Here is a 15,435-nt window from a genome sequence, read left to right on the forward strand (position 1 = left end):
GAAGAAGACCGAAATGTTTTGGCTGCTTGTTTAAAAAAAAAATAATAATAATAAAAAATAAATATATATATATTGGTAGTATTATCATTAAACAATCAGCTTAATTGTTTCGGTCTTCAATATATATATATATTGACGGCTTGTTTACGTTTTGATCAAAAGCTGTAACCTTCCGCAAAACGATCTATGCGTGCGCGCGCGCGCGCTCGTGTGTGGTTGAGAGAGCGAGAGCGCGAGAGAGCAGGAGGGAGATTTTGAGGACCTGTCTTGTGTTTTCCGTGCCTAATTTCTTATAGCCCTGTCTCCGTAGCAGAGCCATAAATGAATGGATGGAGCATGTTTCCGGTAAGCGCTGCATGTTGTACATTGTGTGTTGTGAATAATAGATCCTGATAGAGTGCTGTTGTTGAATGAGGTGTACTTCACCAACCGCAGTTATGCGCGTTACAGCATATATGACTGTCTGACGGGCACGCGTGTCATTCAGGGAGATAATACTGGCTTATTATTGCATTCTGTAGCAGATTTTATATATACAATGTCCATTTATTGCAATATCGGTCTGATTTTACATCATTGTGCCACTTAAGGTTGACTAATTGACTATAGGCTTTCCATTATTGAGCTGTAAGGTACAACTGAGGTTACAGATGAGATATTTTACCTTGGGTCTGGTTAATTCATCTATTTGGACATTGAATAATGGTAATAGATAGTGTATTAAATCTACTGTAAAATCACTACCATAAATTAAACAGTACAAATATTTTAAAATATAATAAAATATATTTTATATATATTACATAAATTATATACTAGATATAAATATAAAATAGAAAGCATATTTATGCTTAATATGTGGGTGATGCAATAATTAAAATAATTACTATTATTAGCTATGATTAAATATATATATATATATATATATATATATATATATATATATATATATATATATATATATATATATATATATATATATATATAGTTTAATATGATTGTAATGTGTAACTATAATAATAATATATTATTATTATTTAAAATATATGTATTATATATACTTATATAGTATACTACGTTTAAAGAGCATTTTATATTATTTCAAATATATCTTGTAATATGCTTATAATGTGTAATAATTATATAATAATTAATTAATAATTGTTATTATTAATTAAAATATAATTATTGCATATATATACTCAATTAATTAACAAATAATTTAGGTAAAATTATTATTTTACCATATTTGGATCCATATTTCTTAGCCTATATAATTTTAATTCCATAATTTCTAATTCTATACTCTATACTTTCATTCCCTTGCGGATTTATTGATAGGTATAGAGGATATGATTGTCAGTATATGAGAGTCTACAGTCACTTTTATATTGGACTGTAGTCAGTATGTCCTGCTTACAAACTTTCAGTGTTGATTTCAGTGGGAAAATGTGATCAAACATGGCATATTTTGGAAGTCTTTCTTATTACAGTTCAGGTCTTGGAGCTTTTATCGCTGCGCTGATGATATATACAGTATCAGGTGTGTTAAAAAGGGAGACATGCAGTGCTGGGGTATTCCATGCTACGTTTATTTTCACACCGAAACAGGGAAGCCTTTCACATCGACGTTCAGTATAATGTCCCACCTATAGAAGCCTTTTCTATAAATCGTTGTCATGCAAAGCCACCATATGGCAGGACACTGCAGCCTTGCAGCTCTTCTCAGGATCACCTGTGTTTACTGCATGCGAGCTTCAGCATCCCTGCAGTGTTCCCGGTGGACGGCGTGTGTTCCCAGAGACCTGACGGGTTTCCTGGCTGCAGCTCCTTTGGGTTCTCATTAGGACGATGTGCGGGAAGACAAGCTGTGTGCTTCAGACATTAAAAAAAGCTAGAACTGTGTGTTACTTTAAAAGACAATTACACTCTGGTGTGTGTGTGACTTATCAACTGCAATCCAAGTAAACAAGCCTTTATGAATTACAATATGGCTTTACAGGAAAGTGTTTTGTTTGTAGATGTCACTGTTTATCTGCCTCTCTGTATAAAATCACTATTAATAATATGATCTTATCTGATTGTGTGTGATGGGGTAAATGACTCACACTGGCTTCATGTTTTTCAGTGAAACCCTTAGGACCCGTCGGAGATGGCCTGATGTTATGGCAGTTTGGAAGAAGGACGTTCACATTGGTTAGTACAGCTGGACAAGCAATCTTGCATATTTAAAAGCACATACACTGCCGGTCAAAAGTTTTGGAGTCTCTTCTGCTCACCAAGGCTGCATTTCTTTAATTAAAAATACAAAAAACAGTAATATTGTGAAATATTATTCAAATGTAAAATAACTGTTTTCTATTGTAATATATTTTAAAATGTCATTTATGCAAAGCTGAGCATCATTTCTCCAGTCTTCAGTGTCACATGATCCTTCAGAAATCATTCTGATATGATGATTTGCTGCTCAAGAAACATTTATGATTATTATCAATGTTGCAAACAGTTGTGTAAAACATTTTTTTAGGATTCTTTGATGAATAGAACAGCATTTATTTGAAATAAAATATTTTGTAACATTATAAATGTCTTCACTGTCACTTTTGATAAATGTAACGCATACATTTATTAATTTCTTTAAGTTCTTTCCCAAAAAAATTAATAAACAATTTTACTGACCCAAAAACTTTTGAACGGTAGTACAATGTTGCAAAAGCTTTCTATTTCAGATAAATATGGTTATTTTAAACTTTCTATTCATCAAAGAATCCTAAAAAAAACGGTTGATAATAATCACAAATGTTTCTTGAGCAGCAAATCGTCATATCAGAATGATTTGTGAAGGATCATGTGACACTGAAGACTGTAGTAATGATGCTGAAAATTCAGCTTCAATCACAGGAATAAATTATATTTTAAAATATATTACAATAAAAAAACAGTTATTTTATATTTTAATAATATTTCACAATATGACTTTTTTGTTGTTGTTGTATTTTTAATAAAATAAATGCAGCCTTGGTGAGCATTAGAGACTTTAAAAATCTTACTGATCAAAAACTTTTTGAAACGGCAGTGTATACTGGCATTCATGTTAAGAAATGTTGTATGTATTCAAGTCATTCCAGGACTTTTTTGGAAAATAGGCTCATTTTCCAGCTCCCCTAGAGTTAAACAGTTGAGTTTTACTGTTTTTGAATCCATTCAGCCGATCTCCGGGTCTGGCAGTAGCACTCTTAGCATAGCTTAGCATAGATCATTGAATCTGATTAGACCGTTAGCATCTCACTCAAAAAAAATGACAGAAGAGTTTCGATATTTTTCATATTTAAAACTTGACTCTTCTGTAGTTACATCGTTTACTAAGACCGACGGAAAATCAAAAGTTGCGATTTTCTACGCCGATATGGCTAGGTCTTTGGTCATTTTTGAGCGTGATGCTTACGGTCTAATCAGATTCATTGATCTATGCTAAGCTATGCTAAAAGTTCTACTGTCAGACCCGGAGATTGGCTGAATGGATTCAAAAACGGTAAAACTCAACTCTAGGCGAGTTGGAAAATTAGCTTATTTTTTAAAAAAGTGGTGTGTTCCTTTAAAGGGATACTTCACCCAAAAATTAAAATGATTCCATAATTCACCCATCATAAAAAAATCGTCATATTAATATACACGTGACCCTGGACCACAAAACCAGTCATAAAGGTCTTTTTTTTTTTAAATTGAGAGTTATGCATAAATAAGCTTTTGGTTTGTATGATTTGTTATGATCTATGAAAATCTGGAATCTGAGGGTGCAAAAAAATCGAAATATTGAGAAAATCGCCTTTAAAGTTGTCCAAATGAAGTCCATAGCAATGCATATTTCTACTAATAAGAAATTTTGATATATTTACGGTAGAAAATTTTCAAAATATCTTCATGGAACATGATCTTTACATAATATCCTAATGATTTTTGTCATAAAAGAAAACTCGATCATTTTGATCCATACAATGTATTGTTGGCTATTGCCACAAATATACCCGTGCGACTTATGACTGTTTTTGTGGTCAAAGGCCACATATATTAATAACCTTAACACCTTTTCCCTTTGTGTGTGTGTGTATATATATATATATATATATAGTCTATTTTCGTCATTCAAAAGGGAAACCGAAACTAGCACTGTAATAAAGCAGCCCTCGCTCACCATTTTGAATGTCAATCACACTGATCACTTTCTTCATTCCATCGGCTCATGTTATTATGAAAATATTCGTACATTTGAATGCTCAGGTAAGATGACATAAAATTATAACAGCATACACTGACTCAATGGCTAAGCTGAACAGCCAATCAGAGTTCTCTCTCACACTGACAGCCCAACATGCTGAATCGGCCCAAAAAACCTCAACGGCGTCCGACTAGAGCCAACGGTGCAGAATACCAAAAATACTAGGCCGACCGATGCTCAAAAACGGCTAACGTCACGAAATTAGAGGTCTAATACGAGAATTTTTAAAGAACAATGTCAGAGCATTCGTGCATACGGTCGTTGGCGGAAACGAGCGATTATAGTATATAAAGTTTTAAATATGGATATTTTTCTTACAAAAACCCATTGCTTCACTTCAGAAGGCCTTTATTAACCCCCCGGAGCCATGTGGAGCACTTTTATGATGGAAGGATGCACTTTTTGGAGCTTCAAAAGCCAGAATACTATTTAACTGTGTTTGTCTGAAAGAAGAAAGTCATATACACCTAAGATGGCTTTTGGGATCATTTTCATTGTTGGGTGAACTATTTCTTTAAAACCATAATTGTCCAGTGAATATTAATTTATTTTTATGTGTTGTTCCTGTCGAGAACTGATTCAGTTTATTGATGATACAGTAGCTTATCAGTTTTATCCGTTATATACTTATATATTTTACATTTTATATTTCTTTTGAAGTAACTGTTGAGGAATTATTAAAGGGGTGGTAAAACACATTCTTTTGAAGGCTTGGCTGTGTTTGTGGGGTGCACTGTAACATGTGTTCATGCTTCGTTTTAAAAAAAATTGCCTTATTTTTCATATATTTGACCTTTATTCTACACTGCTCTGTCCCTCCTTGTAAAACGGTCTGATGCTTTCCGGGTTGTATGAAGCCAGTCCCTCAAAAATACGCAGTGGGCTCAGATTGGTTAGCTGGCCCAGTGTGTTGTGATTCGCTAACCGCCTAGTGCACGTTTGTCGGAAACGTCACGCCCCTTACCTTTACCGGAGGCTGTGCTTTGGTCAGTATTAGAAACAACGGCGTCAATAAAACCATATGAGCCCGAATCAGACCCAGAACATTTGAGTGAAGATGATCGAGCAGAACCTGTTCAGTCCTCGAGAGTAAAGACTGCGGATCTGTAATCGCTACTGAATGGCACTTTAACTTTTGTATTTTTAGAACGATTATAGCCAAATATCTGTCGCAAGAACTAACCCAAAACGAACACTAAGCACTGGCTTTAACTAGTAAGTTAGCCAAATCACACACAGAACCATGTTTAGCGTGCCTGTAGATAAACAATACATAAAAGCTCTAATCAAAGAATCATTTACACTAATGCCAGGTTCGCTGTTGAGATTTTAACGTTAGTGTTTGTAACGTTAGGTGTTCGTCGGATAACGTTAAGTATGAATGAGCGTTTAACAGACTGGTTTGCAGAACAGCGTTGTCATCTGTTTACTTCCTTGCTACAACCTATTACAGGAAAACACATCGATGAAAAATAAATCAGACTTACAGGTTGTGGCCCGTAAACAGCTTCTGTTTGTAAATCCAGCTTTCAGGACAAGCCGTTGTGCATATCCTGTATTGAACTCGCGAAGTTTGTGGAAGTTTGTGTTGTCCTCCGTGAAATGTGCAGCGCGCGCGTCATGCATCCACGCACCGGCAGTGTTTTTTTCACGCAGCAAATCCGGCATTGAAATCGCGAAGACGGTGGATGTTTTCCTCCGTGAGATGTGCTGCAGGAAGCCCCGCGCGTGCCTGTTCCCCGCTGTCTCATACACACGTGCATATAACATGCTGTATGTTAAACACTCTGCAACGCACCCCCGTCCCAAGGAAGGCTGAACAGAGCAAGTGCCCCAGACCTGCAATCCGGATGAAAATAACAGCGTTTCCTCGGCATCGCGGCAACAACACTCCAGCCTACTAACCACAACAGCGCCGCGATACAAAATGGCCTCACCCCCCCTTATTTAATATTCTCGGAGGAGGGGTTTATGTAAATATTGAGCCTGATGATGTCACCAACCCTGGAGGAAAGTGTGTAGTCGCCTACTGGCCGTTTGCTGTAGTTCTTAGAAACTGATTTCTTTAAAAGCAAATATCTCCCTTTGCTTTAAACTTTGAACGTTGTAACTTTGCAGATGTTGTTTATGCTCAAGCAGCAACATTACACGCTAGCTAAAGTTAGAATAGTGAAATCGTGGTTTACCACCCCTTTAAAAGAAGCATAACACATTTTGACATTATTTTTAATACAATTAAGTAAATTACCATAATGCAAAAAAACTCATGATCTCATTATCACTTTTTTTTACAGTTTCTTTTAATTACAGTATTACAGGGAATCTAATGAGAATCATTATTGAGAACAATGGAAATTCCCAAAAAACTGAAATGTAAAATGTATTAGACTAATGAGATTTTGGGCTTAATTGTCACAAAAAATATAGTAATTTTAATATACACGTGACCCTGGACCACAAAACCAGTCATAAGGGTCCGTTTTAAAAAATTGAGATTTATACACAAATAAGCTTTCCATTGATGTATGGTTTGTTAGGATTGGACAATATTTGGCCGCGATGCAACTATTTGAAAATCTAGAATCTGAGGGTGCAAAAAAATCTAAATATTGAGAAAATCGCCTTTAAAGTTAAATATTACATTTTGATATATTTACAGTAGGAAATGTACAAAATATCTTCATGGAACATGATCTTTACATAATATGTTTGGCATTAAGGAAAAATTGATCATTTTGACCCATACAATGACGTATTGTTGGCTATTTCCACAAATATACTTATGTGTGACTTATGACTGGTTTTGTGTCTCATATAGTAATAATCTTAACACCTTTTCCCTGTGTGTGTGTGTGTGTGTGTGTGTGTGTGTGTGTGTGTGTGTGTGTGTGTGTGTGTGTGTGTGTGTGTGTGTGTGTGTGTGTGTGTGTGTGTGTGTGTGTGTGTGTGTGTGTCTGTGTGTGTGTGTGTGTGAGATATATATATAATTTTTTATTTGTTTTATTTGATGCTTTCTCTTGGGCAGTTACTTCTCTTTATCCGTACTACTTTAACAGTTACTTCTCTTTAGGTTACCAGCAGGGGCGGTTCTAGACCCTTTTTAGGGGGGCTTCCGAAAACCAATCAAATCAGAGTAGGCTGGCTTTATGTTCACAGAATCTGCTGAGGCTAAACGTGAATTTTAGCAGCACGACTCAACGTCAAGTGAGAGAAATGTAAGCTAAGACTCTGCTTCTTTAAGTCAGAAAGGTTAAACAAAAGACAAAAATATTCAGGCAAATGAATACTTTTGTCTAATTTCGCCAATTTGAATTGAAAATAGGCCAATGTGATTCATAATGTAATTAAGAAATATTAACAAAACCGTTTTCTTCAGATTAGGCATAAGATTAGGCCTAATAATGAATGTGTACATATTGTAAATTAATATTATTCCATTTGTAGCCTTCAGTAAATAAATAAAAAAGCTCAGCTTTTTTTTTTGGGCATAAGATAAGTAATGAATGTATTTATTTTGTGAATTAATTTAATAAACTTAACTTTAATAAACAATAAATTAACGTGTCTAAGAAAAGTATTCATAAAACATATAAATATCAGTATGTTAATATGTAAACCATATTTACTTTCTTCTCTGACGAAAATGGAAAAACTATATCAGTTAAAGCTCAGCGTTAGAAGGGGAAGAGACTGGGCAAGATAAAAACAGAGAAAAGAGAGAGATGTGGAGATAAGAAAGACAAATAATCTACTGCCCAATGACATGGTTTTCAAGCTACTGTTATCTAATTTGTTGGCCTTCAGAACATCTTAAAATGCACATATGTAGATCAGAGAAATAAACATTTTCTCGGGGGAGCTTTATAAGTATTACTTTATAAGTATTACTAAACAGCCATCCTATGGATATGCATGTTAGTAAGCTACTAGTTAATAGCGCAATTTGGACCCTAAAATACCTGGTTACCAGTAACCTAAATTGAGACCTAGTCACATGATCAACCGTAGACGCCACGAACAACCAGATAATTACAGTGTTTTGCAGATCAAAATTCTGTGGAACAAAAGAACTGTTCTCTTAGTCAATTCTTAATTTCTGCATTTAATATGTTTATTGTTAGCCACATAATTCAACTATGCCATGTCTGCTCTTCTTAGGTCTTGTTGCCTAGAAACCTTGATGACACCCCCTTGTGTGATTGTTGCTGCTGCTCTTGGTTTCACTTGCACACAAACAAATCAAACTCGTTTTAGTCGTCAGAAATAGTTAATTAGTGCTTTAAAAAGAAGGGACAAAGCGTCCTCTTCCTGTGACATCACTCACTGCTCCTTTATTCTCTCATGTGCTGGTCCACAGAGATAAAGTAGACGCTTTGCTGCTATAGGGATGCTGACGTGACGGCCACTACGTGTTTATGTGCGACTGTGTGTGTGATTACGGGTAGGAAAAGGTAAACGGATCTGCCAATGACGCAAGGTTTTGCCTTGACCTTCTAAAAAACCACAGATCGTTTCTTGCCCTTGGGCGGCAGAGGCAGTTCAGTTTTTCTATCTTTTTAAAAACATGATCTGTCTGTCTGGATGGAGATCACTTACACGCTAGTACTCATAACTGCGGGGACATGAGCGTCAGACCTGCAGGTATTTTACTTCTGATTTTCACTTTTGTGTCGAGCTTAGCTGTTGTAATACGCCAATGTTGAAAGTGGAAGGTTGGGAAGCCAGTGTTGTAAGAATGTTGCATGAGTTTTCATCAGTGTGTGAGTGATGAACTACACAAACAGGAAGAATACACACGCCTCCATGTATTAGTCACTGAGGTCAGTTAAACATTTTCTGCATGCTTGGTGTAGTGCAACACACTCGTACTGTAATTTCCATAATTGTTGAATGTTTGTCAAGAAGCCCTTATGCAAATTCATGAGGGCGAAACTTCATCCTCAACTTTTACAAATAAATTATAACCAACATTTCTGTGACTTTAGCCTGTTAGCGTCAGAAAAATAAATTTTGTAGCAGATGTACATGTTGGGGGGGGGGGGGGGGGGTCTAATGCTATTTCAGGCATTCTGACTCTGTTAAAGAGTTAGATACTCATGCTAAACATGGCCACAATTTCAAAAAACGAGTTGGACGTATGACAAAGACTCCTTCAGGATGCTAATACGTTTCGGAACGTTTTTTTCATGTATAGAGACAGAGCGTATTTAGGCCACGCCCACACTGGGGGGGGGGGGCAATCCAACGCTCTCCATTGACTTTGCATTGCGTGAAGCCGCCTCCTTGTCATTTTGGACTTATAACAAAAAACAGAACAATGCTGATATGTGACAAAGTGTACAGCAAACAAGATAAAAAACACAGAAATAAGTTTTTTATAAGCTGTCGACCCAAAAAACCGAGAGTTTAAGGAGACAAAAGTGGATACAGGCAGTAATACATGATACTTCAGCTGCAAGAATGGGTACATTTTGGGATCCTGACACTCAGTATGCCTCAGTATACCTATATGTGCAGTAAATATGTTGTCACTGTTAAGTCAAATATCCAAATGTCAGTTTTATATGTCATATTTCCTGTCTCTGATTATGTTCCCCTGCAGTGTGTGTACTTCTCAGTGTAATATAACGTGTCGCGCTCTGTCTCAATGGCCTGTATCCACTTTTTTGTCCTTAAACGCTCGTTTTTTGGGTCAATAGCTTATAAAAACTACTGGGTTTTTGGTTGTGGGTGTTGTTTAGCTTGTTTGCTGTACACTTTGTCACATATCCGCTTTTAGACATTGTGCAGTTTTTTGTTATAAGTCCGAAATGACAAGGATGCCGCTTCACGCAATGCAAAGTCAATGGAGAGCGTTCGGTTGTCGTCGTCCCCCGGTGGGCGTGGCCTTCAGATTATGACGCATGTCGCTCTGTCTCTATGGCCCTGTATGATGTCATAAAGGGCGGGAATCCTTGTATGGCCACTTCTCCCAGATGAGCACGTGCGCACATCAACCAGAGCGAGCGCAAGAGCACGTCCATCAAAGAGCTTCGTTCGGGTTATGGAAGCCGTCGGCAGCGCTGTCATTTTGTTTTTAGACCACAAAATCAACAATGTCACTAAAGAAGTGTGTTTCTGGTTGTGAGGGAAAGATAACTATGTTCAGCTTCCCAAATAACCCAGCGTTAAAGCTACACTGTGTAACTTTTTTAGTTTATTCTTAGCTAAAAACACTTAGTTCTTTCACAAATATATGTGCTCATTAATGTATATTTACTTCTTTCAAGTAATAAAGTATTCTCGTAAATTTATAATATGCCATTGAAAATACATACGGGTGAGGGGTTCAAATGCAGGTCGCCATGTTGCCCCTCCATTTTGAAAGTACATAAGCCAAAGAGGGACATACCTGTGAATTCAAGCTTCGCGTTTTAACACTTGATGGCATTGTGTCGAATGTGGACGAGGTTGAACTGGAAGCCATGTTAATCTTGGACTAAATCGGCCACCGTAGGAGTTAAAACGAAATCGGAATTGAGAGGAACAGAAACTAATATTCTCTGGATGGTCATATACCTTTTCACCACTAGATGGGGGAAAATATCACACAGTGTAGCTTTAAGGAAACAGTGGATGCAGTTTGTTTTTCCGGAGCAGCAACGGAGTTCTGCAAGTGTGTTTGTTTGTTCCCGGTCATGAGTCGAAACCGCAGGCGGTGAATGAAACTGTATCAAATGTCTGTGTTTTGTTGGCAATCGGTGAGTAAGTGCATAAAATGGGAACAACATGAACGTTTAGTGAATCGGAAGTTATCCAGGGATAATGCCATGGTGTAGTGTGTGTGTGTGTGTGTGTGTGTGCCAGGATTTTTCATATTTTTGATCATTTCCACTGAAATAGGAAGACAGAGCTGGACATATGTAATAGCTCCTCCCCCTTTTAAAAATAGCCAATAGAATTCAGTTTATATCACAGCTCGGCCAGAGCCGTTGAGCTTGTTAAAGCCGCAGTTTTCTCCTCCTAATCTCCTCCATATCGCTTTAAAATACAGCAGAATTCAAATGTGTCCGATATGTTTCCTGGTCTGTGTCGACTATCGTGTCTCTGGACCAGAGCAGATGTGAAATTCGCCCCAATGGAAAGCATATTTACACTGTCTGAATCGTTCCCTGTCCCCTATCTAGTGCACTATGTGCCATTCACCATGTAGAAAATAGCAAATGTGTGAATAAGGGATCGATTTTAGCCACAGCTTAATAATGTAGGGGGTGTGATGCTTCAGATTCTAGAGAGCGCTTGATTGGACAGAAAATCTGATGTCAGAGTGATGTCATCAGAACCATTGATCCTGTAAGATTGTAAGATTTGAACACTTATGTCTCTTAAATGTGAATGTTGTCATTGTTTTGGAGCACACTAGCTTATAGATAACAGTAAGACATATTCATACTAAAAGCCAAAAAACTTCCATTTTGATTTCATTGGGACTTTAACTCAAGAACCTGAACCAATGAAGAACTTTTCGTTTTTAGAGTTTAAGGAAGTTGTATGTGACTTTTTGCCATATGTGTCATTTGTGCGCTGGTGCAAATGAGCTGGTGCATCTCTGGGTGTGGAATCTGTTCAATTATTAATGATGATGGTGGTTGTAGCACCTGAGCTAAATGAGGAAACACTTCTCATGTTTCACAAAGCTGTAGCAGGCAATGAACCAATTCATTATGCAGAAATTACTTACCAGGCTATTCTGGTAAAGGGTTGAGTGTTATTTTTTCCAACAAAAAAATGCAGAAGTGATTTTCTTGAAGTTGTGTACAACGAGTCTGCTAAATCCTGTGGTCTGGTAAAAAAAAAACCGAAACTATTTTTTTCCCACGTAAAAAATGTTTTGCTATACTCTCATATACTATGTTTCCAAGGTGTTTTGAGTTGTTTATAGCTTGTTGCTATGCAGTTTCCAAGGTGTTCTTGCTGTTTCCTTAATGCTCCACCCAAAGATTGTAAGATATTTAGGTCTCTAGTGTTTCGGGTCCCGTCTTCAATGTAATAGGAATAGTCCACCAGGCAAAAATGGTCTGTTTGATCACGGAAGTCTTGGGAACAGTTCCTGTTCAGCACGTATGGCTGGGAGTTCAGTACTTGAGGAAGTCTGGAGTGACCGCAGTGCAGTTCATCTCGGGCCATGATATAATGTGACCCTCAGCAAAATATAAACTGGACTCCAGCCCAGATCCCCAAATTTCGATCGATTGAGATTATGTTTCACGTCATCATGATGTTACAGTAACACAAAGAACATTGTACAGTAAATCCGCCTGCGGTAGAACAGTAGGTCCAACATCTTCAGCCACAGACCATAAACATATGAGATCTGCTAGTTAGATGATATTTATACACTGTAAAATCTAATACTTAAAAAAAGCATGCAAACCGATTGCCTTAAAAAAAACAAGTGAAGTGAAATAGGAATAGTATGTTGTGCTAACAAATGCTTAGTTAGTATAGTTCACTTACAGAAGAGTTCTAGTAGCTAAAAAAGAACTGTAGAGAGTACTTGATCGTTTACTTTAGATTTACTCTTGACTTAGTATAGCTACCATTGTTGTTACCATTGTTGTGTTGTGCATGCTGAATTTTGAAATCTGTGTGTGACTCAAGCATGGTCAACTGGAAGATATTGTTACAAATACAGAGGGATTATATATCAACCCAAATTGGTTTCACAGGGGTTTATGATGTAAGTGTTAGCAATAAAATTGTAAACGATCATTATATGAAAAAGGGAAATATTACAGGTTCATTTTAAAAGGTGGCCTAAATCAAAATAGCTAGGTCAACTTTTAAAAGCAACCTATTTATTACTTCTCTTCCTTTGAAACCAAATAACTGATTTCTTGTTGCATCGCTGCCTCAATAGAAAGAGAGTTAAAATAATATGAATGTTCCAAGTGCTCAACCAAAGTGAACACTGATCACCATGATGGTGTTTGTTTTTTGCTTGACAAAATGGCACTCAAACAATCAATTAATCTTAACTTGGGTTTTCTGAGTAAACAATGACTAGTATGTGAATAGTACAGATTACTAGATTTTACTATTAAATTAAGACATTAAGTTAACTAAAAAGTGTTAGTTAGAATCCCTGTTGGATTTTACAGTGACAGGGGTATCTGCAGCTTGGAGTAATGGGCGTGCCGAACAGTTTCCTATATTACAATAGCTTGTTAAAATACATGTATTTCCTTTGCGGTTATATCTTGCAGCTTTAGTAATTGCAATAAATGTTTTAGTGGATAGAGCTTTAGTGGATAGAGTCTGTTTGCTAAATTGGTTAATGTCATTATCTATTTTTTGTTTATTTATTTCTCTATTAGGCAAAACATTGTTTCATTTAACATGAATGTATTAATTAACTGTGAGCAATACATTTGATACAGTATTTATTAATCTTTGTTAGTAAAAAAAAAAAAAAATACAGCTGTACATGTTCAGAGTAAATGATTTTAATGTGTATTTGTAAATGTTGAAATTAACGTTAACAAAGAATAATAATTTTTTATCATTAATTTTGGTGGTTGATAAACTTAGACCTAAGCTCGCGGTGAGGACGTCAGTAATCCGCGCCATGCAGAGGTTCTGAAGATACTTTTGAAAGTTTTTTTTTTTTTTTTAATGTTCTTAATATCATTAACGTTGTTTTTACGTTAAAAGAATGGAATTTGGTCTTATAGGATTAAGTTTGATGTATTGCCTTTTAATCTACAGGCCAATAGCGATAAAGGGTATAAAAAAAGAACACGCAGCTTTCGCGACCAATGAGAAATCGTGTGGCACGCCCATACCGTTCAGTACGCCCATTACTCCAAGCTGCAGTTACCCATACTTGATAAATAGAGGCAAATACTATTTGCACCTCAGTGTTGTTGTGCATTAAACCAGGGGTTTTCAATCTTTTAGATGCCACGGACCCCCAAATATGATCATCCCTGTGTGAGGTATTTTATATACACTCATGAAAGTAAAATTTATACACAAAAAAATGATATTATAAATATAAAATTTGTTTCAGTTACATTATTATTTTTGTTATACTCAGTGTAGTAATGTATTGTTATGTATTATTTATTTCTTGCTTATTTGTTTAATTTTAATCTAATTTGTATTTATTTATATTAATCATTAAAAAAAGTATTTTAATCTAATTTCATTGATTTAATAGATTATTAACTACCTAATATTAAAAATAAATATATATCTTATTTATTTAGATCGAATTTATTGCTTTACCCTTTTTTTCAATGAGCTTTGGCCGCCCATGACCCTGTCGCCGGTTCACCACTGTTCCTTCCTTGGGCCACTTTTGATAGATACTGACCACTGCAGACCGGGAACACCCCACAAGAGCTGCAGTTTTGGAGATGCTCTTACAATTTGGCCCTTGTCAAACTCGCTCAAATCCTTACGCTTGACCATTTTTCCTGATTCTCATCAACTCTGAGGACAAAATGTTCACTTGCTGCCTAATATATCCCACCCACGAACAGGTGCCGTGATGAAGAGATAATCAGTGTTAGTCACATAATTGTATGCCTAATCGGTGTACGTCACAACAGGGAAAAAGAGTCTATCGCAACTTCATGCTGACTTTAATGATATTTCTCCACAGTGTTGTTCATTATGTCTAAAACAGTTTTAATTAGCAAAAAATTAAAGAGCAACTTCGGAGCAATAAAATATTCTTCTGGGTCTTCCAAAGGCAAGAACTGTGCGTGTCCCTAACTCCTCAGTGCAGAGCTAGTAAATGATTAGGAGTAGTTTTATGCTAATAAGCATAAACCCTGCAGGCGATGAAATTCCACAGGCGGGACTGAGAAAAAACACGTCTCAATCTCGCGCACTCACAGACAAGTGTAGGTCTGCCGCATTCCATGAACTGGCTGCCCAACAGAAAGCAGACACCTCACTCTTGTTAATGACTCAGTAATTTGATTTGCACTGAGGTTAGGGTTTGATCTAATGCTTGAACGTTTGTTTGTGCCGCTCAAAGAATGACATTGCAAGCAGGCAATGGCGCTGCGATGGCTATGGATGTTAGCACCATGGAGAGGAGGTTGGAACCCACGCTCGAAATCACCTGGACAAGGTAGAGCTTCAAGGACTTGTGGGACTGGGAGGGG

General features: G+C 36.6%; 1 protein-coding gene across 2 annotated transcripts in view; it reads left to right on the plus strand.

The window, feature by feature from the left end:
• The first annotated feature begins 212 nt into the window (after positions 1 to 212).
• The window catches only part of atp8b4 (ATPase phospholipid transporting 8B4), a 42,132-nt gene continuing 26,909 nt past the window's right edge, over positions 213 to 15,435 (plus strand). The window contains exons 1-3 of one of the 2 annotated variants that reach the window (XM_079809280.1): positions 285 to 345; positions 2,129 to 2,196; positions 15,306 to 15,401. In XM_079809280.1, coding sequence (XP_079665406.1) covers positions 15,326 to 15,401 — 76 coding nt within the window. In that variant the 5' untranslated portion in view covers positions 285 to 345; positions 2,129 to 2,196; positions 15,306 to 15,325. Of the gene's footprint in view, positions 346 to 2,128; positions 2,197 to 15,305; positions 15,402 to 15,435 lie in introns of both variants that reach the window. The other variant, XM_079809279.1, reaches the window with a different exon arrangement.

The sequence above is a fragment of the Gobio gobio genome, assembly GCF_949357685.1.
Source record: "Gobio gobio genome assembly, chromosome: 25".
NCBI classification, from domain to species: Eukaryota; Metazoa; Chordata; class Actinopteri; order Cypriniformes; family Gobionidae; genus Gobio; species Gobio gobio.